We start from the raw sequence: 24,039 nt of genomic DNA on the forward strand, positions 1-24,039 counted from the left end.
ACTTTATCATAACTGTGTGTGTGTGCACGTGTGTGCACGTGTGTAGTACGTATGTGTGGCTGGCGATCTGAAACTTTATCATAACAACTGTGTGCGTGCACGTGTGTGCGTGTGGCTGGCGATCTGAAACTTTACCACAGCTGTGTGCGCGCGCGCGTGTTGCGGACCTCGGCTTGTGCGTGCCCCGGAGCCTGCACACCTCGGGCCTCCGGCTCTGCCGCTTGCGTCCCCAGGGTCCAGGGCGGCTGGCTCGGCACGGCGGGCGCCCGAGCGCGCTCAGAGCCGGCCGGCCCGGCCGGTGCGGGTGCCAGTGCTGCCGTGCCCTCCGCCTCTCGCCACTCGGGAGCCGCGTGGCCACGTCCCTCCCGCTTCCAACGCACTGCTCCGGCGTGCGCACGCGCCTCAGCCCCCTGCGCCGCGGGCCAGCCGCGCTTGCGCCTGCGCATTGCTCCCCGGCCGTGGGCCCGGCCGGCGCCTGCGCAGTGGCGCCCGCGAGTGGGGGGGGTGAAGAGGTGGAGGAGGAGGAGGAGGCGGCTGCGAGAAGATGGCGACTTCGAACAATCCGCGGAAATTTAGCGAGAAGATCGCACTGCACAACCAGAAGCAGGCGGAGGAGACGGCGGCCTTCGAGGAGGTCATGAAGGACCTGAGCCTGACGCGGGCCGCGCGGGTGAGAGCGCGGGGGAGGGGAGGGGAGGAGGGAGGGGAGGAGGGAGAGACGCGGGGGCGGGGCTGCGGCCGCCGCAGGTGTCCCCACGCCGCCAGCCGCCAGCCGGTGCGGAGCGGCTGCTCCAAAGGTCCCATCGCAACTACCTGAGGGGACAGGTGTCATTGCTAGCGAGGGGACGCGCGCCCTCGTCATAGCGATCAGAATGGACACGTGTTACCTCCCCGATTGCTACCTGATGGGACAGGGACTCCGTCATTGCTACCCGAGAGGGAGGTGAAGTGTCATCCTTTATTGCCACATGCGGGGATAGGTGGCCCCGTCATTGCTACGTGAGGAACAGTTGTCACCTGCCATGCTACCTGAGGGGATAAGGGGCTCCACTGTTACTGCCTGAGGAGACAGTTGTCTCCCTTTGTGCTACCTCAGTGGATAGGTCACCTCATCTTCGCTACCTGAGTGGACCTTTGTCACCCTTCATTGGAACCTAAAGGAGAGGGTTCCCTTCATTTGTTATCCGAGGGGACAGTTGTCACTCCTTTGCTACCCGAGGAGGAGGGGAGTGTATCATTGTCACCTGTGCCCTCCTTGGGTATTCCTACTTTTGCCATGAAGAAGTTGTCCCTCTTGAGTAGCTGTGTGGCCCTCCGTGGGGTCCCCAGAGGTTTGGAATCAGCCTGGAGGCAGCTGCCTCCGGACTGGGTGGACAGTGTGACTGCCTCAGGTGGCTGGGCCATTTGGCTTGTCTTGCTGGCTTCCTGGCCACAGTGGCGTGGCCTGGTGCCTGATCCCTCATGTCAAGTGTGTGGTGTCAGATGTTCCTCAAGGGTGGCATGCTCGGCACACTCTTGGATCTAGGTTGCAGACACCCATGTTTCTGGTTTCCGAATCCCACTTCCTGCTTACCAGGCGACACAGGTCAGCTAGAGCCTTCAGTGATTTTATAACCAGTTTCTGGTTTCTTCAAGACTATGGTGTCACAGATGAAATGCGTGCTGGGGTGTGTCTGGTTTCTCACTCTCAGTGCGCCCAGTTCCGTGTGGCTGGAGAATGTCACTCACAGGCCAGATTCCCAGCACATAGTAGGTGTCTGCATACAGTTGGTGTCAAATGTTTGCAGTGTAACCATAACAAAGAGTTCCATGGCCAATGTTTTGATGGATTGGGTGGGTGATTGTGGAAGAGACACTGAGGCGGGGGCTAATGTTGCACAGGCCAGCCTTGGACTCACTGTGTGTCTGAGGATGACTTTGAAGCCTTGATGCTCTGGCCTCGCTTCCTGAGTGCCACCTCACCTATCCAGAAAGGGTTTAGGAGCTTGGGTGGTCCCTGGCTTATAGTTTATTTGTTGAGCGTGTAGCCATGGCACTGTCTTCCAGAACAGTCTCATGTGTCACAGGAGCCTTTCCCCACCACAGCCCCTGTGGCTGGCTTGTTCTGAGGCCTCAGGCCCTTAGCCCAGCATTGAGTTTTCAAAGTTATCCAAGTAGCACTCACTTGTCCATGCTTCGTCCCTCCTTTAAAATAATTGCAGGTTGGCAAGATAGCACAGTGGGTAAAGGTGTTTTCCACCAAGCCAGAGGGAGAAGTGACTCCTCAGACTTGTCCTCTACATGTGTGATGTCCCATAAGGGGTCTGAGTTCAAAGTGCACCTAACAGGTGGGGTGTGGCAGCACATGCCTGTCTTTCAGCAGTCTAGGGGTTCAGGCAGGAGGATCTTTCAGGACAACCTAGGCTATACAGTAAGACAGATCTAGAAAAAAAAAAAAAAAGAAAGTGATAAAAAGGTGGTGTGAAGGATATAGTTTAGAAGAGTGCTCACCAAAGACAGTGTGTGAACTGGATTTGATCCCCAGTGCTCTGTGAGAAGCATGTGCCCACACTAGCAGCCTGTGGAGGCCATCAGGTGGCCTCAGGGCCCGCTAGCATATCAGCAGGCCCCAGAGTAAGTGGAACCCTGGGCTCAGTGGAAAGAGTACTTGCTGCTTTTCCAGAGGACTTGGGTTCAATTCCCAGCATCTGTGTCAGGCCAATCTCAACTCTGTGTGACTCCAGTTCCAAGAGGATCTTGACCTTCTCAGGCACCTGTACTCATGTGCAGGTGCACCCATGTTTAAAAAATAAAAATGGCTGGGCATGGTCATACATGCTGTAATCCCAGCACTCAGGAGGCAGAGGCAGGGGGATCTCTGAGAGTTCAAGGCCAGCCTGGCCTATAGGAGAGCCAGGGATAGTCTTGAAAAGTGAATGATTTGAAGGCTTCTAAAGAACAGTGCCTGAGGCTGGCCTGTAGTCTCTACACACATGTGTATGCACACCCATATCCACATACAAAAAAGAAAAAAAAAAACCACAAAATTTACTGATTTAACATTTTTTTGAAAATTGACTACATTTTGCTTTATTTTGAGTGATATGACTATGAGGTCAGACAATCTGTGGGAGCTGGTTAGCTCTCTCCACCATGTGGGTCCCAGGGCTCATCATTCTTGGGTCATTAGTCTGGGGTAAGCCCTTTCACCCTTCACCTGCTGAGCTGTCTGGCCATCTCCTTCTTTAACAGTTGTCATATGTCTGGGGTTCACCAGCTTGTGTGGGACCTGCACAAAGAGGGCTGGTGGCCTGAGCAAGGGGGCAGGCAGCTGGTGAGGATGGGGTGGGGTGGACATAATGTATGTGTCATTTGCTGACCATTGTCTTGGGACACTAGGTTCCTGGTGTGATTGAGTATCTTAGGCCACAGGACCTGGGCCACAGAATGTCCTTAGTCAGCTAGGTGTGGTGGCACATATCTATTGTCCCAGATGCTTGGGAGGCTAAAGCATGAGGATCCTAGAGACCAGGTATTTGAGGCCAGGCTGGACCATACAGCAAGGCCCTTTCTTCACAGAAACAGTAGTACAGAATGGCCCTGTATTGGCTGAGTGGTGGCATTCTGGCCTTTACCTGTGACAGGGGTGGCTTTGCTGAGAATAGGGTCTGGAACACTTGTTATTCGCAGTGTGTGTGTGCGCGCACGCTTGGGAGCACACCATAGCACATGTGTGGAGATCAGAAGACAGCTTGCTGGAATTGGTTCTTGCCTTCTGTTATGTGAGTCCTGGAGATTGAACTCAGGTCATCAGGCTTGGCAGCAATCACCTTCATACCTACTGAGCCATCTAGCTGGCCCTTTGGCACTTTCTCTTTTGCTGCTGGCTACCAGGGGTGCTACTATCTGTGACCTTTGCAGAAGAAACACCCCAAGATGCTGTCAAGAGGATAGGGGTGACACTCTCCTTACTGATCCTCTAAAAGCTCCTCCAGGGTGTGGGTGGTGCCCCCATAGCAGCTAAATGATGGCCTGCAAAAGCCGTCTGTCTGTCCCCACTTGGCCCCAGGACCTGGCAATGAGACCTTTCCTGGTGAAAGGACTCTGTAGATGGGTCTGGTGAGGTCACTGGAGATGGCTTTGGATGGGCATGTGCACTTCTCATTCAGCACTCAGGAGGCTGAGGTGGAAGGGTTAGGGGTTCAAGGCCAGCTTCAGCTGCATGAGACCCTATCTCCAAAAACCCTAAGTAAAATGTAGAAGATATGATGCCACAGGAAATGGACCACGGAGATACAGCCATGTGAAAACGGGGGACAGTGAGAAAGACAGGGACAGAAGCCACCAGCCTCTTGGAGAATGCCTGTCCGGAGTATCCACCAGGCACAGAGTTCCGTGACACCATGGTGGCAGACTGTCCCCCAGGATCTGGAAGACAGCCATCCCTGTCATTTCACAGCTATGTATTTTTCTTTGTTATTTTTGTTGTTGTTGGTTTTGCGTTTCGAGACAGGGTTTCTCTGTGTATCCCTGGCTGTCCTGGAACTCACTCTGTAGACCAGTCTGGTCTTGAACTCACAGAGATCACCTGCCTCTGCCTTCTGAGTCCTGGGATTAAAGGCATGCGCCAACACCTGGCCTTTGTTTTGTTTTTTGAGACAGTCTCTCTACAGCCATGCTGTCCTCAGACTCCTGTGACAAGGTGATAAGCATAAACTACAGTCCAGACTTCCAAGGGTGTGTGTGTGTGTATGCACATGTGTACATGTGGGCACAGTATTAAAAAGGACACCCAAAGGGTGTGTGTGTGTGTGTGTGTGTGTGTGTGTGTGTGTGTGTGTGTGTGTAGGCAGACTTTCCCATCCCACCAGCCAGCTCCCAAATAATCACACAGAACTTATTTATTATAAGTGCTTAGCCAATAGCTTAGGCTTGTTACTAACTAACTCTTACAACTTAAATTAACCCACATTTATTATCTATGATCTATCTTGTGACTTGGTACCTTTTTTTCAACCCCTGTGTCCTGGCAACTCCTTGTGACTATGCCCTTCTTCTTCCCACATCCTCTTAGTTTGGCCCGCTTGCCTATCTGCTTGCCTGGCTATTGGTCAGTCAGCCTTTTATTACACCAATCAGAAGGCGCCTTGGCAAAGACACAGCTTCACAGTGTGTAAGAAGATTATTCTGCCTGGTTAGTGGTAGCGCAAGCCTTTTTAATCCCAGCACTCAGGAGGCAGAGGCAGGTGGATCTCTGTGAGTTCAAGACCAGCCTGGTCTACAGAGCGAGTTCCAGGACAGCCAGGACTACACAGAGAAACCCTGTCTTGAAAAACAAAAAAAATTATTCTATAACATGTGTATGTGGGCACAGGGTGGAACAGGGCATCAGGTGTGGTGTGTGTGTGTATGTGTATGTGTGTGTGCTGTGTGTGTGTGTGCTGTGTATGTGTGTATGTGTGTGTGTCTGTGTGTCTGTATGTGTGTGTGCTGTGTGTTTGTGTGTGTGTGTGTGTGTGTGCTGTGTGTTTGTGTGTGTGTGTCTGTGTGTGTGTGTGTGTGCTGTGTGTTTGTGTGTGTGTGTGTGTGCATGTGTATGTGTCTGTATGTGTGTGTGCTGTGTGTGTGTCTGTTTGTGAGTGTGTGTGAGTGTGTGTGTCTGTGTGTGTGAGTGTGTGTGTGTGTCTGTGTGTGTGTGAGTGAGTGTGTGAGTGTGTGTCTGTGTGTGTGTGAGTGTGTGAGTGTGTGTGTGTGTGTGTGTGTGTGTGTGTGTGTGTGTGTGTGTGAGTGTGTACATGTACTGCTCCACCACTCTTGGTGTTATTCCATTCACTCTTGAGTATCTTGTTAGTCCTGGAACTTGGGTAGCTTGCCCCAGCTACACTTCTTAAAGGTCTGAGGTACAGGAATGTATGACCATGCCCAATGTTTGTTTGTTTGTTTGTTTGTTTTATTTTATTGTTTTGAGACAGAGTTTCTCTGTGTAGCCCTGGCTGTCCTGGAACTCACAAAGATTGGACTGCTTCTGCTCGCCCAGCAGCACTATTCCCACTGACCCATTTTCTAAGTTGCTGTGTTCACTTTTGTTTTCTGGTTGTTGGTTTTTTGTTTTTTGTTTTTTTGTTTTTTGGTGTGTGTGTGTGTGTGTGTGTTGTTTTTGAAACAGGGTCTCACTATGTAGTCCTGGGTGGCATAGAACTTGCTCTGAAGTCCAGGCTAGTCTCAGACTCAGATATCCACTTGTCTCTGTCTCCCCAGTACTGGGAATAAAGGTATGTGTCACTACCGTCGGCTTTACCTACTTGTTTATTTTATTTTATTTTATTTATTTTATTTTATGTATATAAGTGTTTGGCTTATATGTATGTTTGTGCATCATGTGAGTGCTTAGTTCCCAAGGAGGCAGAAGAGGGCACTGGAGTTACCCATAGTTGTGAACCTCCATGTAGGTGCTGGGAACTAAACCACGGGTCTTATGTAAGAACAGAAAGTGCTCCAAACCACTGAGGAATCTCTCCAGCCCTAGACCCCAGAATTTCAGGACAATGTGATGGGGGTGATATGATATGTTCCAGTGCTGCCAAGTCTGATGACCTGAGAGCTTGGTCCTGGGACACAAATTCTGTGTCTTAGGGTTCTGTTGTTGTGATAAGACACCACAACCAAAATCAACCTGGGGAGGCCAGGGATTATCCCAGCTTAAAACTCTTAGTCCTCCCCATTAAAGGGGAAGGGGCAGGAACTCAAGGCAGGAACCTGGAGGCAGGAGCTGATACAGAGGCCATGGAGGAGTGCTGCTTACTGGCTTGCTCAGCCTGCTTTCCTACAGCACCCAGGACCATCAGCCCAGGGGTGACACTGTTCACAGTGAGCTGGGCCCTGCCACACCAGCCCTCAATCAAGAAAATGCACCACAGGCCAGTCTAGTGGGGGCATTTCTCAGCTGAAGTTGCTTTTCCAAGTGATTCTAGTCTGTCAGTATAAATGTAGCCAGCACATGATAGAGGGCAAGCAACAACTACTCCAAGTGTACACACACACACACACAGACACACACAGCACACACACAGACACACACAGCACACACACACACACACAAACACACACACACACACCACACACACACTCACACACACAAACACACAGACACACACCACACACAGACACAGACACACACAGCACACACAGCACACACTCACACACAGACACACACACACACACTCACACACACAAATACACAGACACACACCACACAGACACACACACACCACACACCACAACACAAAGAAACAGAAAAAAAAAGTAAAACCAGTTATGGGCTGTATGGCCAGACCATGTGTCAAAGCAAACTGAGAAGAAGGACAGCATGGCTCAGGTGGAGCCCCTGTCTAGGATCCCCCAGTGAGGGGCTGAAGGTGGTTCAGTGGGGTGATTTCTTCTGTTGACTTGGTTTCCAAATCCAAGTCTGTGTTCCTCCTGTCCCAGGAGGCAGAGCCTGCATTTGCAGCCTTTCATTCCTCGTCACAGTTCTGGTGCTGGCCATGGCACCATGACATGGAGCTTTGGTCCGAGGTCTTGTTTCCAAAGACTGTGTTGCACTGCTAGGTGCATAGAATGTATGCCTGGGTCAGTCTAGCAGGTTGCCCAGGGCCAGAGGCTCTCAGAAGGCTGGCCCTGGTGCAGGTGCCTCTCTTCACACAGAGAACATGTGTGCTCCTGCAGGCAGTGCTGGCAGGGTGCTCTGACGGAGCCTGGGCAGATAGTTTTCCACCGAGCCACACCACCACTCCTGAATTTCAGTTTTGGTGACAGGGTCCCCACTTTGTGACCTCAAACAAAACCGTTGCTCACCTGGGCTTCTCACAGCTTTGCAGACCTCTTCCTTTTGGTTCTGTCCCATGGCTCAGGGCTCACATAGAAGAGCAACCAGCAGTCAGGGTTTGGAGGTGGGGCGTGACACTGGTGTAGGTACTGCCAAGAGGCCTGGGCCTCATTTACCCAAGTGGAAGAGGGAATGAGCCCTCTGTTGGGAACCAACTGGCTGGGGCCCTCGGGCAGTGGAGCTGGCACCAGGCAAGAATTCTCTCTGTAAGCTGTGGGGTGGGGTGTGTGTCTCCCTATCATAATTCCCCGGGGTCAGTATATGTGCATACCTTGTGACTCCTGCCTTGGTATCTCATGGTCCCCGATCACTGTCCTCTGTTCCTTGTTTGGGGTGAATTGGATTTAACTGGGTTATGCTGGATAACTGTGCTGGTGGCTTTCTGGGTTCAGCTTGACTTCATGTGGACATAGAGGTGGGGAGCAACCAGGGAGATAGTGGGACCTGATGCCTATAGCCTATAGGAGATGCCATAGCTGCCAGGCTCTCAGTGGGCCCACCTGCCATCCCTGCACTTGAGAAGGGGAGGCAGGGAGATCAAGACCCTAATGTCAGTCGTGGGTATTTAGGAAGTCTGAGTTAGCTCTAGCTGCACGAGGCCAAGAGCTGGGGCGGGGGTTTCATTGGTGAAGCTTTGCCATGTAAGAGTAAAACCCAAGATCAATCACAGAATCAGCAGAAGAAGCCGGGTCTATGCCACACATCTGTGACCCCAGCACAGGATGGCAGAGATGGGAGGGTTCCTGGTGCTGCCCACTCAGTGAGCTGTGGCTTACTGAGAGAGTTCATCTCAAGAGAAGGGAAGTGGGAGCAATTGAGGAAACATGAGCATCACCCCGTGGCCTCCGTGTGCCGATGGACATACGTATATGCAGCACAGACCAAGTGTAGTGGTTCATGCCTGTAATCCCAGTGTGCAGGAAGCAGAGATGGGAAGATCACTGCAACTTTGAGCTCTGCTTTGGTTACATTTTGAGACTCTAACCGAGCAACCATCAGTGCACCCCTGCCCGACTCATTGTGGAGGCTGAGGCAGGAGGATTGTGGGTTCCAGCCTAGTCTCGGCACCATGGCAGACCTCCACTGACTATTCCATAGAGAGCTCACCCAAAGCTAAGCCTGGCACAGGCGTGTTGTGCAGTCCCCACTGGAGAGAGGAGGAGTGGCCCTGACCGTCAGGGGCACACGTGTGTGTACAGAGGGCGTGGGGAAGCTACGGCTGCATGAAACCCAGCTATATGTCACAACCAGTGCTGGGCCGCCGATAGCACCCCTGAGACAGGAACATGAGACTCAGAGAGCTTATGTCATAGAGCATGAGTTGGGCAAGCCAGACTGACCCAGTCAGTAGCCAGGGTGATTTTTATCATATCATGTAGTTTGGGAGTGTGCCAGCCCATCGGGCTGTGGCAGGGTGTGCCAGCCTGCCAGAACCCATGTGCAGAGGAAATGACTTTCAGAGTACAGTCTTTGTGGTGGGAGTGGCTGGGAGGGAAGTAGGCAGGGGGTAACGGGCCATGGGAGACTTCAGCAAAAAGGCAGGGTAAGAGATGGCCTGGCATGGAGCTGGAGGTGCTCCTGTATTGATGGTGGCCCCCAGGAAGGAGCCCATCACACATCTGTGCTGCTCAGGTGAGGCGTTATGTGACATCTAACCTGAGACTCATACTAGTTCCTGGCCTTCCAACAAAGGACACCGACACCAACACACACTCATTTGCTGTGAGGCACATCTGTCTGCCCCTGTACATGTTGGATTGGAAACCCTCTAGATCACTTGTCAGGGATGTCTCTCCATGTGTGCTCTCTAGTAGCAAGGAAGGGTGCAAAGCTTGAGGGAGGCTTGGGCGCTGAGGCTGTAGCAGTGACAGGTCAGTGCGGTTTCTGGCAGCAGTGGGGGTATGCGGGGAGACCTGTCCTGGAGCTTATGGACAGCTGTGGCTGTCAATCCTCTTGTACTGTCCATTCAGCACAGCCTGTTCAGGTGGGTGCCTGTGCCAGCCAGGTGTGGCCCTGGCTGGACAAACGAAGAAGTCACTGTGAGCCTTGAGGGCCACAGATGCAGAGTCAACATTAGCATTTGCTAAGAGGAAATGAGGTGTGGCCAGCCTGGTCCTCCTGGGAAGAGGGTGCAGGGTGTGTGCAGCCCTGGTTGCTGGCTTTGTAGGCCGCCTCCTGTGCTGTTCAGCTCTGCACCCTCTTTGGAGAGGTGAGGCGGTTTGCATGGCCTCTGTCTACCATGTGAGGAGAGAGGAGTCCAGTGCCAGTGTGCCTGCAGCAGCTGGCTGTGATGGGCTGCGCTACTGGCGGGCATCTGGGGGCACTCAGCAGGGGCATCTGGGGGCACTCAGCAGGGGCATCTGGGGGCACTCAGCAGGGGCATCTGGGGGCACTCAGCAGGGGCATCTGGGGGGCACTCAGCAGGGGCATGGTATCCAGACAAAATTCAACAGGCACAGGTTATTACTCAGCAGGCACTTAGCAGGTGTGTGGTGTATCCAGCAGGCACTCCACAGATATGCAATGTGTATTTACCAGGGCGCTATGGCAGCCCTGAAGGAGTGTCACCCATGGCTGGAGGTCCATAGATCAGGGTATCCTCAGGGTTATTCCAGGCAGGTGTGGTGACTAGTGGTAGAGTTGAATGCACAGCCCCTGGAGACTTGGATGACTTCTAGGCCAACTGGTAACTGTGCAAATAGATGCATGCCATGGACAACCTGGGAGGGTGCCTACCTGGGGACACTCAACTCAGGAGTCCTGCCACCACCCCCACCCCAGGCATGTAGCCCATTGAGTATCACTCCAACCCAGTAGAGGAGCAATTATCATTCCCGCCTGGGCCTCAGCTTCTTCCCTGTGAAGGCTGGGAATGAACACAAAGGTTAGGGCCTCTGCTCTGCAGGTCAGTTATTTGGTTTTTGTTTCTTTTGTTTCGAGGCAGGGTCTGTGTAGCCAATGCCGACCTTAGACTCCAAATCCTCAGTCCCTCAAGTGTTGGCATCAGCTCCATGGGACAGGGTCTCAGCCCTGTAGCTCAGGCTGAGCTTGTGGCAATCCTCCTGCTTCAGCCTCCTGACTGCTCTGTCACTAGCCTGCACCAGCACACCCCCACTCTGTGTCATGGGCCCCACTTCCCCCTTGCTCTCCAGTGCTCGCCCAGGTACTGGTTCAGATCTGCAGCTGTGCAGCCCATGACTCCATAGGCTGATAATCAGAGACACTGCTACAAACGGCCTTTCTCCTTCTGTGGGAGCATGCCTCCTCTCACCCCGTCCATGCTCCTTTTGATGCATGAATGTTTTTTATTTTGATGAAGACTCATTCTTGTTGGCTTTTTGTTTGTTTTCTTTTCTTTCATTGCTTGAGTTTGGTGACATATCCAAAAAACGGCTGCCAAGTCTGCATGGCTCCTGCATTCCTGAGGTGCTGGCCAGGCTGCTCACCTCATAGGTCTGCTGTTTCTGAGAAACAGCTGGGTTTGCTGGCAGGCTCTACCTCGGGTCTTTGAGTGTGGATTCTGAGCTGTCCAGATTCCTGTCTCACTGAGTGAAAATGCAATTTTCCCAGAGCCCTTTGCACAAAGGCGGCTCTTTCCCATCTAGTGTCTGGCTACCAATGTCAGCAGTTACTTGACCGTTTCCTTGAGGGCTTGTTTCTAGTATATTCTATCTTGTTGGTTCATCACTGGCTGGCTTTGTTGTTGTTGTTTTGTTTTTAAATATGTGGCCTCCCTGTGTAACTTTGGCTGGCCTGGAACTCTTTCTGTTAGTAGTTCTCAACATGTGGGTTGTGACCCCTTTGGCATCAAAAAATCCTTTCACAGGGGTCACCTAAGACTGTCAGAAAACACATATATTTACATTATGATTCATAACAGTAGCAAAATTACAGTTATGAAGTAGCAACGAAAATAGTTTTATGGTTGGTGGTCACCACAACATGAAGAACTGTATTAAAGGGTTGCAGCATCAGGAAGGTTGAGAAGCACTGGTCTGTGTAGACCAAACTGGTCTCAAACTCGGAAGATCTGCCTGCCTTTGCCTCCTAAGTACTGAAATTAAAGATTCGTACCACCATGCCCTTAATTTTTGGTTTTTCGAGACAGGGTTTCTCTGTGTAGCTTTGGAGCCTGTCCTGGAACTCACTCTAGAGACCAGGCTGGCCTCAAACTCACAGAGATCCGCCTGCCTCTGCCTCCCCCGAGTGCTGGGATTAAAGGCATGTACCACCATGCCTGGCTGAGTTTTTTTGGTTTTTTGTTTGTTTGTTTGTTTGTTTTTGGTTTTCTTAATTTTTTTAAACTTGTTTTTTTATGTTTATTTGCTGGGGTTGGCCACACATGTTGAAGTCAGAGGGTAACTGGGAAGCAATTGTCTGAGATACTTAAAACATAAAGAGATAGGCCATCAGCCAAGTTGGCACACATTCATCACCTTGTGGGGATGGCCAGTCCAGAGCAGGTCAGTCTGCTGCCACAGGGAACAGGCAGCAGTAGAACTGGAGATAGCCCATGGCCTTCAGGACTCTCTGGGATGTACCTCCAGGCCCAGCTTAAAGCTGGGTATGGACAGAGAGTTCCTGTGTAGACTGAGAGGTACTAGGGTATATAGGGGCAGATGGATCCCATATCCTTTCTGCCCTGAGCAGGCATCTTTGTGTCTGAGAACCTCCCATTTGTCCACATTTTATTGATTCTGTCCCTGCCAGAAGCCTGGCCATCCTGTGAGCCTCTGTGGCCCAGAGATCCAGTGCAGATCCACCACCTCGTTGCTCATGGAGTGGCCTGGACCCTCTATTGGCACACTCACTCTGTGACCCAGGCCCTTTGCTCACACTGTTTCCTGTGTGTCACCTTGTGCCCATTCTGTTGTCCAGCCCTCTACTGCCTGCTCTGGCTTGCTCTATCCCCTGCTGAGGGCTCTGTGTCCCTGTCCTCCCTGCCTGGCCTCCTGAAGAATGAAAGAGGCTGCTGCAGGGTGCACAGGAGACCAGGACATGCAAACTGCTCCCTCCACGAAGGCTCTAGACAGACCCAAGCCCGGCCACTCCCACTTTTAATTCCGTACTTGTGTGTGCACAGACTGTGTAAGGAAGCACCTGTGCCATGTGCTCACGGGGAGGGATTTTGTGGAGTCAGTTCTCTCGTACCTTTATATGGCTCTAGGATTGATGACGAGTTTGGTGGCAGGCATCCCCAACTCCTGAAAAAGCCCATGATCAGGCCTGGTTCTGACCTGAACCCTCCCCAGAGCCTCTGTAGACGCCATCTCCTGGGCCACTGCTTCTGGGGTACCCCCTGCTTGAGCCTGAGCTTGACCCTCACACTGGCCCTCGCTCTGCGCCATCCTGTCCCATATGACTAGCCTGTGAGGGACAGCTGGAGATGTCTTTAGGTGGGGGTTGCACCCCTCTGCGCCTTGGCTGTGGCTGTGGCTGATCTGCAACTGCTGTATCACCTCTGCTGTGACAGCCCAGGGTACAGGGGACTTTCGCTACCATTCCCAGCAGTGGTGGTGGGCAGCTGAGCCCCAGCCAGGAATCTAGACTCAGCATCCACCTTGGCTGGTATGGTGGAAGTCAGCCATTCTGATATGTAAGTTAATTTTTAAAATTAATTTAGGTGCTGGGTGGTGGTGGTGCACACCTTTAATCCCAGCACTTGTAAGGCAGAGGCAGGAGGATCTCTGTGAGTTCTAGACCAGCCTGGTCTATAGAGCGAGTTCCAGAGCAGCCAGGGCTGTTACACAGAGAAACCCTGTCCTGAAAAGCCAAATGAATGAATGAATGAATAAATATAAAAAAATTCAGGCTTGTGAGATGGTTCAGAGAGCAAAGCACTTGCTGACAAGTCTGCTGACATGAGTTGATCCCCAGGACTCACATGGTGAAGGGAGAGAAATGACCCATGGACCACCACATATGTGCCATGGCACATGCATAGAAACACACACACCAATCGATAAATATTACAAAAATTTAACAAGTGGGATCCTATGTGCCTAGGTGGGCCCATCGTTCCCTGGGCTAAGGGGATGTTTCCATCATGTGTCTTTTTGGAAGCGGGCTAGGATGTTCCAGCAATTCTCAATTACCTGGAGGGAACCTTTGGTGGCTAGGTGTTCCTTTCACCAGTGGGCAGTCCTCTTCCATGTGAGACATGGGGCCATGGTGGCTTTCCAGTTAAAAATGCTGCTGGAGTAGGCAAATCTAGGGTCCTCTGGCCAACCCTACAACACCAGGACCTGCTGAAGAGTGAACTGAGAGCCTCAGACTTTCTAAGCAGGGGCTCCACTCCTGAGCCATGCCCCCAGCCCCTCACTGGAGGATTCTAGCCAGGGCTCCACCCCTGAGCTATACCTCCAGCTCTCACTATAGTAGATAGATACCTAGTTCCATCAGTCCCAGGGCAGGGCTGGGTTTGAATCTCATTTTCCTATTTACTAATTTCAGTGAAGTCTCCCTGGCCTATTTCTGTGGCATTGAATGCATTTACCCTGCAGTGTAACTGTTAACTCATACCTAGTTCTAGAACACTGCGTGTCTCTAAAAGGAGAGCTTTTCACCATAAGCAGTTGCCCAGTTCCCCTTGCGGCCATGGCAGCCCTTGGGCTGCTCCCTGCTCTATAGGTTTGAGTGCATGTTTTACATCCTTGGGCTCCCAAATAATGTGGCCTTATTCCCTGGCTTCTGATATACAGTGGCATGTTTTCAAGGTCTGTCCTTGTGGTATGTCAGATCGTCATCCTTTTTCAGGGCTGAGCAATATTCCCATATCCCAGTCTGTGTAGTCACACATTGCTGCTTGGAGACTGGGTTTTCCCTTTCTTGCCCCTATTTGCCATGCCACCATGAATATTTGCTTTCGTGTCTTCTCCCTTTCACTGGGCCTGTCCCTGGGAATGGAGTTCTGGGTCATACTGTAATTTCATATTTTATTTGTGGAGTTCTAAGCAAGTTGGCTTTATTTTAAATAGAACAGAAACCTACTGGTGTGGCAAAAAAAATAGAGCGAGGGCATTTGAGCTGTGTGACACAGCAGTGATGGGACAGGCCACTGCAGCAGTGAGGTCTGCCCAGGGCTGGCCTCAAATAAGGCTGTGTAGACAGCTGGAGGCCAAGATGCCACAGACTAGGACCAAAGGCTGATGTCATCTTGGAGAGCTTGGGTGGGAGGCTGGAGGTGTGGGTGCCTCTTCCCAGAGTGGATGCTGGCCCCACCCTTTCCCAGTGAGCATCACAGAGCTGCTGGCTTGGATGTGCTGTTGAGGAAAGGTAGGCGAGATCCCAGCCAGCCAGGTCCTGAGGCCTGGAGCACTCAGATGACCAGGGCCTGTGGAAGTCTGAGTGAGAGGTTCCTATGGGGCGCTAGATGGGCCTGGGTCGAAGCCCCACCCCTAGCTCTGAGTTCTTATGTAACAGCTGAGCACTCCTGAGATGCAGTATATTCTAGCTATTTTGGGCCATGGTAATGAGGTCACCTCAACTTTGTTTTATCTCCCTGTGGCCCCATCACCCTTGGGGAAGCCATGACCCCAGCGAGGTGGCATGGTAGTGTGGAGACCCCTTTCCAAAGATGTCCTTTGTGTTGCCAGGGTTGGAGAAGGCTACCACTTCTCCCGCTTTGGCATGTGGTGCACATCTGCACCCCAGCCTGTGGAGGCAGAAGCAGGTGGATCTCTGAGTTTGAGACCAGCCTGGTCTGCCTAAGGGGGTCCAGCCGCAAGCAGCCCCTACCCCCCCCCCCCCCGTTGCTGGTCCATGCTATTCTTTTGAGGTGGGATTTGAAGTTGAACTGCTAAAGGGTGTGATTCCAAGGCCCAGAGACTCAGTCCCTGCGCAAGGGCACAGGGAGCTAAGGTACAGAGCAGTACAGTGTAACACACGTGTGCACACACATGCAATCATGTGGTTCCACACATTCAGATGTGGACATGTGGACATACACACTCACATGCTTGCATTCAAATAGTCTTGCAGTCCTGGTGCTGTGGAGGCAGACCTAGGGGCGGGCTCGGGACAAGTCCTCCTGCACGAGCCAGTGGCCTTGTTTGCTCAGAGCCTCGTTTCTACCGCTGCTGGCTGCAGTGCCCTAGGCTGGCAGGACTTTGTTCCTCTGCACTGTGACACAGCTTACTGTCCTCTGTATCTTCTCATTTTCTTTTGCTTGCTCTTCATTAAAAACAAAATAAGACGATGCTTAAACTCAAAAGAGTAAAGATGGAGGACTTTTCACTTTCAAATTTTCATACAAAGCTGGAGTAATTGAGGTATATCATAGCTGTGTAAAGGCAGACGCAGGTCAGTAGCTGAAGTAGTGTATCATTTTGGATTTAGCAGTTGTATTCTCTTAACATAAGACATAGAAGATGTTACTAACATTTGCAGAGTATAATGTATATCATAAGGAATATGGTTTATTGCATTGTCTATTTTTTTAGTTAAAAATAGAATTGAGACTTAAGAAATAAGACTCCTGTTTCTAGATGATGGTCATTTTTATTGTATAATAGTACAATTTATGGAGTGCCCATTATTGAAAAGATATGTAGAACTTTTTCTCCTTACAGAACTAAATCTCTATATCCATTGAACAGCTGCCCTCTGTTTCTGTTCTCTGACTGAACAGGAAAACTGCTAGCTTTCAGGGTCCTCTTGTCTCTGTTCCTGTGGAGTCAGATCCAGCCAGTGAACCTCAGGGATCTGCCTATCCACCCCACCCTCCCAGCACTGAGGCTGCTGGCCTGTACATGCTGCCAGCCTGGCTCTTACATGGTGGTGGGGGTCAGAACTCAGGTCTCATGCTTCTGTGGTGGGCACTTTAACTGAGCTGCCTGCCAAACCCCTCTTCTCATTTTCAAAGGTCCCCCTCCGTCCCAGTCTTTTCTGCTCATGCATGTGAGAGGGTGCCAGAATTTTTGTTTTTTGTTTTTTATTTTGTTGGACAGGCTCTCACTGTGTAAACCAGGCTGGCCTGGAACTCACAGAGATCCCCTGACTCTGCCTCTGAGTGCTGGGATTAAAGGCATGCACCACCTCACCTGACTCTTGTTTTTGTTTGAACTCTTGTATTTTTTCCCCTTATTTTTTCTTTTGGAGACTGTCTCATGTAGCCCAGGCTGGCCTTGAACTCACCCTGCAGCCAAGAATATGACCTTAAACTCGGGGTCCTCTTTCCTCCACTTCCCAAATACTGGGGTGACAGATGTGCCACCTCTCCCAACTTGAACATATGATTTCTAGAGCACAGTGACCCACAGGCATGCTGCCAAGGCCCCAGTAGCCCTGGCTTTAGTCCTGGCCCCCTGTAGTTGAAGGCAATGTCTTCCCCACACCACCCATCTCCTTCATGCACACACACCCAGCTCAGTCCAATTTCTCCCATGTGCACACGGACAAGGCCCAGGGTGCCAGGACTCCAGGGCACTGAACCTTGCAGAGTGTAGTTCAGCCTGTCTTTGGGACTTGTGAGCAGCTCTGTGCCTTCTGCAACTCTGGAAAGCAAGAAAGGCGTCTGTGAGGCATTTCCTACTGAGTGTCCATTTATTTGGGGACTGGAACCTCACAATCTGTGCCCCGGATTGTCAGAGAGGCCTGGGAACAGAGGAAAGGCTGGACATGTGCTGTGTGCCGGCCACACCAGCACTCAGAGGCTGTGGTGTCTGAGCTGCACAGTGCGCCCGTCTCAAGAAGAGAAAGGTGCCAGTCAGGGAGCTGGGAGCTGGCTCTGCTGGCAGTGCTCACAGTGTAGCCTCTAGTTCATGACACCGTATCAGAGCCGAGCGAGATGGCACACATGTGTGGTCCTAGCACTGGGAAGGTGGAGACAACAGGATCCCTAGAGCTTGTTGGCCAGCCCAGTTAGTCTAATTAGGGAGCTCAGGCCAGTGAGAGGCCTGTCACAAAAAGATAGGGAGGGGGGCTGGTGAGATGGGTCTGCCAGTAAAGGCTCTTGCCCCCAAGGCTGGCAGCCTGAGTTCTGTCTCCAGGACCCACATGGAGAGAACTGACTCCCTCATGTTTCCCCTTACCCTCTACATGTGTTCTTGGCACCCCCCTCATTAAACAAGAAAACAAAAGTAAAGATAATGTATAGAATATAGGGTGGACAGAGGAAGATGTGTGGCCCTGGGACACCATGTCATGCTCAAAACTAACCTGGGGACAGCGCCCAGAGAACTACGCCTAAGGTTGGCCTGTGTCCGCATTGTGCCAGCATGAGTCCACATGTCCACAGAAAGCCTTGTTTGAGCACCATCAGCTCTGTCCTTGGTCCTCTCGGCAGTGGGTTCTAGAGGCAGAGCCCACCTGGGAGGAGGCTCAGCTGCGAAGACATGGCCATCATTTTTCCTGGACACAAGCAAGTCTGTCGTCCCATTCCCAGCTAGTGCCTCTTTCTGCTCAGCTAGGCCCTCCGTGTATCAGCATCTCCAGAGTGGCTGCCCAGCCTCCTCTCAGCCACGTCCTCTGACCCATGTCCTCCTGTGGCCCTGAGTTTCAGCTGTGCCCACAGGTGATGCAGGCCCTAGTATGAGCCTGCAGTGGGTCAGGGCCTAGAGTAGCTTCTCAAGGAGCCCTAGCCACATCCCATGTGACCAGATGGGACAGTAAGGAGACAGACCTGAGGATTGTGACTGCCACCAGGGCCTATGGGTGGTAGGCAGTGTGAGTGTGGTGTGAATCTTGGCTGTTGCCACTTGGGGACAATTATTACAGAAGGGCTGCAGGTGACCTGGGATGTGATGGCATTGGAGTGGGGGAGGGGTGTCTACCCGAAGCTCATATCCATCCAGAGACAGTGCGACTCCACTGAGAAATTATGTCCTTTGTGATTTCTGGAGCAAGATCTCATGTAGCCCAGACTGACCTTAGACTCCTAATTCTTCTGCCTCCACCTCCTGAGTTCTGGGGTAACAGGTGTGCATTACCATGCCTGACTGCAGTTTTTTCATTTTTCTTTTGGGGTACCCTAGAGCCCTGCACTTGCTGTTCTCCGAGGCAGAGAACTGTTTTAATCTCATCTGAAAGCTCATTCTTCCACAGTTGAGTTAGCAGCCTTGCCTTGTAGTATAGAGTGCCACAGTGTCCCTGAGAGCTTAGAGTATCCAAGGTGGATATCTTAGGCCCTAAAACCAAGTTGCTTCCCAGATACCATGACACATGCCTGATCCCAACACATGGGATGTAGATTTAAGAGGGTTTCAGGCCAGCCTGCACTACATAAGACTCCGTCTCAAAAGTGTGGTGTATACCCAAGGGATAGCTCAGTCGGTAAAGTGCTTGCCACACAAACATGGGGACCTGAGTTTGATGCTTAGAACCAAGTAGAAGAGCCGGTACAGGCCGGTGAGGAGACTGGCAGGTGAAGGTGCTTGCACCAAGACTGGTACCTGAGTTTGGTCCCTGAGACCTGCATGGGGGAAGGGAAGGAAACAACTGGTTCCCACTGGTTGTCCTCTGAGCTCCACAAACTCACTCTTAGTATGTGCACACACATCAAATAAATAAAGATAAAAACACACCCCCACAGAAAGCCTGGGTGTAGTGGTCTGTGCTTGGGATCCCAGGATAGGGAAGCAGAGATGTGAAGCTCTCTGGTCGCATCAGAGCCCAGGCCAAGAGACCCCTGCAGAACCACACTGCTGCGGGCTTCCATAGAAAGACCCTGGCACCTCACGGCTCTGCCTGGTTTTAGCAGGCTGAGGTACTGCATCCCCGAGGACTTGAGGTATGCGAGTATTCTAGGCTTCCCAATTTTTCATTGTTTGGAGACAGCATTTCACAAAGCCCAGGCTGGCCTCAAACTTCTCATCCTTCTACCTCCATCTCCTGAGTTACACGCTTGTGTCCCCATGCCTGGTTTATATGGCGCTAGTAGAACCCAGCATTTTACGCATGCTCGGTAAGCACTCTACCCTCACAGCTACAGTCATTCTACCCCCTCAGCTACAGTCATTCTACCCCCTCGGCTACAGTCATTCTACCCTCTCGGCTACAACCATTCTACCCTCTCAGCTACAACCATTCTACCCCCTCGGCTACAGTCATTCTACCCCCTCGGCTACAGTCATTCTACCCCCTCGGCTACAGTCATTCTACCCCCTCGGCTACAGTCATTCTACCCTCTCAGCTACAGTCATTCTACCCAATGAGCTGCCACACTCTACCCACTGAGCTACCAGCACTGAGCTCCATCTCCAATCTCTAATACAACTGGTTTTTTGGTTTGATTTTGTTTTGGCTTTTGTTTTTTTGAGACAGGGTCTCTCTATATAGACCTAGCTGACCTGGAACTCACAGAGATTGTTTGCCCCTGACCCCCACCCCCCAGAGTGCTGGTATTAAAGGCATGTGCCACCGTGCCTGGCCCCAGTACAGCTGTTAATGGAAATCTTCATGGGAAGCTGCAGACCAGAATGGTGGCTAAAGATACCCAGTTGACTCACGAAACGGCTTGGCTTGTAATAGGCCCCTTTCTGACCTCAGTCAACCCTGAGGTCCCTTAGAGCCTCAGTTTCCCCACTTGCAAACTGGGGACTCAGCAGTGCCTCGTCCCTTTGTGAGGCCTCACTCAGAAATGGGCGCTGGGCCAATGGGGAGGGCTGAGTGCCCTATGGAGGGAAGAGGCCCCACAGAACCAGCTGTGCTGTACACACCCCTAGGGACCCGTCACAGTTCTGGGCCTGAGTGCCTGTGTCCAGCCTCCACCACTGTCTGGAGAAACAGCCGGCGCCGCCCACCACAGACCCCCTCATCCCGGGTCTGGGAATTTGGCAGCGGATGCGGGGCCTGATTAAAGGCATTCCTGGCTCCACCGTGCCTGTGCGAGTCTGTGTTTACAGTGGGCTGGAGAGACAGGGAAGCTGGAGGCCCACCCAGGGCCAGGGTGACTCAGCCCATGTCCTCCTCCATGCATTCCCTCCTGTGGGCAGAATGTCCTCAGGGCGCTACCTCAGCCTGGTCCCTGAGCAGGACCCTGGCAACATCAAAGCAGGGGGCAGACACAAACCCAAGCATACTGGCATGGTGGCACACATCTTTAATCCCAGTGCTTGGGAGGTAGAGGCAGGCGGATCTCTTGAGTTCAAGGACCACCTGATGACAGAGGGAGTTCTAGGACAGCCAGGGCTATATAGTGAAACCCTGTCTCAAAAATAAAATAAAGTTTTGGTTGTTTATTTATTTTTAAGCACACACACAACGTAAGAGTTAGGACCTTTGGTTCCTTCAAAATCAAAAGTGGCATGCCTGTCACTCCAGCACTCAGAGACTGTAGCGTGGGCTCAGAGCCATCCTGGGCTACATGAGACCCTGTCTCAAAAAAAGAAAAAGAAAAGAAAAGAAAAAAAGGTTGGGGGGTCCAGAGAGTTCAGGCATCAGGAGAGCTGGCTGCTGTTGCAGAGACCTGAGTTTGGCTACCAGCACCCACTTCAGGCATCTCAGGGGCTCTGAAATCTCTGCCCTGTGTGCTCCTGGATATATGTGCACAAGTCCACACATACATAATTATAAAAAATTTAAATAAATTCATAAAAATTAAAATGGAACGTAGTGGTGCACACTTGTAACCCCAGAGTTAGAGACTCTGCAGCAGGAGGATTGCTCTGAATTTGAGATCCTGTCAGGGGCAGAGCACTTGCATAGTGTGCTTCTAGTCCTGGGTTCCACCCCCAGCACTGTAAAAACAAAGACACCCAAAAAGGAACAAGTGTTGGGGAGGAGGTGAGGCTGGAAGCTTCGAGCTTGTGGGAGTGTGACACATGCAGCTAGCTGTCAGGGAAGACGCCACCGAGAAGCACAGAAGCGCCAGCCGTGCCATGGTTTCCCCTCCCAGGTGTGCACCGGGGTTTGAAGGCCAGGGTTCCATTGCACACTTGTACGCTTGTGTTCACTGAAAGATGGAAAAATATGCCAAGTGTCAGTCATCCGAGGAATAAATAAACAGTAGTGTGGTGTGCCCGTCCAGGGGCATGCAAGGGGCCGGATGGATCTCAGACAGACAGGACATGACAGAAGCCAGACATGAAAGGCCACATCTTGCATAGCTTGGAGCGGAGAGATGTCTGGAACATCTAGAGAGATGGGAAGCAGAGTTGGGGCTGCTAGGTGGGGAAGGACTGGTTTCAGCGCTCCCACCCAGGATTGGCCATCCTAGAGCCCCTCACACATTGTCCGCAGCTTGCACACCAGGCTGTCCTCTGCAGGTGTGGCATCGACCTCCGCCCTCACCCCCAGTCTTTCATCACTGCCTCATGGCCTAGGTCACAGGACTGTACTAGAATGAAGGTCTGTCAGGGAGTAAGAGAAATACATATGGGTACTTCAGGCCTGGGGCACTCCCCTTTATGCCCTCAAGTGAGCAGAGCTTGTGGGAGGTTGGGGTGCAGCTCAGGGGTAGAGTACTTGCCCAGCACATTTGGGGCTGTGTGCCATTCTCCAGCCCCTGCTGAGCACAGTAGGTCCCTGTCCTCAGTCCCCATGCATGAGGCCCCACTCCCACACCAGCACTTCTCCCCACCTTCTGACAGGAGTCAGAGGAGAACTTGGAAGTAGATTGGGTGAAAGGTTACAGCTCTTGTCCCCAGCTTACTTGCTGCCCTGGTCACTTCCCACTGCTAGAGATTTGTTTATAACTAGCCAGTCCAGCAGCCTGAACACATGGCCTGGGGGCTGGTTCTGCTCCACCAGGGCTGGGGTGAGCTGGGAACCCTGTGATGGTGCAACAGCCTGCTCTTTAGAATCTGAGGACTTAGCTGCGGGGAGCAGATGGCTCCTCCTGGGGAGAGCTTGGGGATGTGGGTGGTTGACAGGGCTGGGGCAGCATGGGCAGGGGAGGTGTCCTGTGCCGTAGTGGAGGAGCCCCAGTCTCTGTCAGTGCTGAGTGGCACTGTGTGGCTTCTGTTCCCTTCTTGGTGGCTGGTGCTGTCTGAGGCCCCTGCCCCAGGACCAGCCTTTTCTTCACTTCAGTAGCTCCTTGAGGCCTTCCCCTGGACTTGTTGGCTCCTGGGGTGCTTGCAAAATCTCCCTCCCAGAGAACACTGGGAAGGTGGTCCTATTCCAGAGTCCCCTGCCCTTGGCCACCTTCTGTGACTATACTACAAGGTCACAGGGCCCAAGTGTGTGGACTCCTGGGCCTTTCTGTGCTGGCTCTCAGCTCTGCTGGTCGCACGCTGCCCCAGCACTGGGAAAGCATGGCTAGTCTCCGAGCCTCTTTTGCCATTACAGCCATGAGCGGAGGACAGCTGCCCTATCTGGGCTTGGGAGAAGCTGCATTCCCACCTGAGGCCAGAACTGCTCTTCTGGTCAGTCTTGCAAACATTTTCCAGCTGCTTGTGGCATATCCAACCTCTGCTTCTATCACAGGCTCTGCTTTTGGCCACCATAGAGGTCACCGTGTGACAGAAGACAGACCCTGGTCGAGGGGGTTCAAACTGAAGAAGGGGGAACCCGGTGGAGTTCTAGGCAGTGGGTGGTCTCCTTGGTGGTATCCATGCAGAGACCCCCGAGGCATCTGCAGCTGCCTTATCTGGTAGAGGGGCAATGAGGTCAGGGAGAGCAGAGGGTCAGACAAGTGAGGGGAAACTGAGGCACACACAGAGCACACACACACCCCCTTTCACCGTAGTGCCTGCACAAGGACAGAGCCCCACCATCAGCTGGCCTATTCCCCTTAATCTCTTTACAAGGCCAGCCTGTTGCCATGGTGACTACAGCTAGTCCTGGCCTGCCCAAGGCCACTCCATCTGAACAGTGAAGTTGGGAGGGGCTAGTGGGTGTGGGGGCTGCACAGGTCTTCCCGGGGGAAACCGCCAGGTCCTTTCCCATCCCCAAGAGGTACCCATAATGCCTCCACACAAGGCCAGAGGTGGCTTCTCTATGATGGCCTGACCAGCCCACCCAAGGAGAGGCCAGCAGGGGCTCCATTGATCCTTCCACCTGGGTCATGCTCCGCCTGCAGTGGGAGGGGTGTCAGCCCCTGGTTCCTGGAGGGGCTGAGCCCCAGTCTATTATGGGATAACCCCACCATGCTTGGCCACCTCCTAGCTAGGCAGGCCCCGTCTCTCTTCCAGGCTTGACTTGTCCATCAGAGGATGGAGTACCGTCCTGAGAGCGTCTCCCAGCAGTGCATCCTCCTGCTCCAGAGCCATGGGTGGAGAAATAAAATTCTTAGTTACGGG

The 24,039-nt window shown here is 52.3% G+C and overlaps 1 protein-coding gene across 5 annotated transcripts in view; it reads left to right on the forward strand.

Moving 5' to 3' along the window:
• Positions 1-492: 492 nt before the first annotated feature.
• Positions 493-24,039, forward strand: part of Crtc1 (CREB regulated transcription coactivator 1) — a 55,471-nt gene continuing 31,924 nt past the window's right edge. For 2 of the 5 annotated variants that reach the window (XM_027394688.2, XM_027394690.2), the window contains exon 1: positions 493-670. In XM_027394688.2, the coding sequence (XP_027250489.1) occupies positions 545-670 (126 nt within the window). In that variant the 5' untranslated portion in view covers positions 493-544. The remainder of the gene's footprint in view (positions 671-24,039) is intronic. The other 3 variants (XM_027394687.1, XM_027394689.1, XM_027394691.2) reach the window with 2 other exon arrangements.

Source organism: Cricetulus griseus (genome assembly GCF_003668045.3).
Source record: "Cricetulus griseus strain 17A/GY chromosome 1 unlocalized genomic scaffold, alternate assembly CriGri-PICRH-1.0 chr1_0, whole genome shotgun sequence".
Taxonomy (NCBI): Eukaryota; Metazoa; Chordata; class Mammalia; order Rodentia; family Cricetidae; genus Cricetulus; species Cricetulus griseus.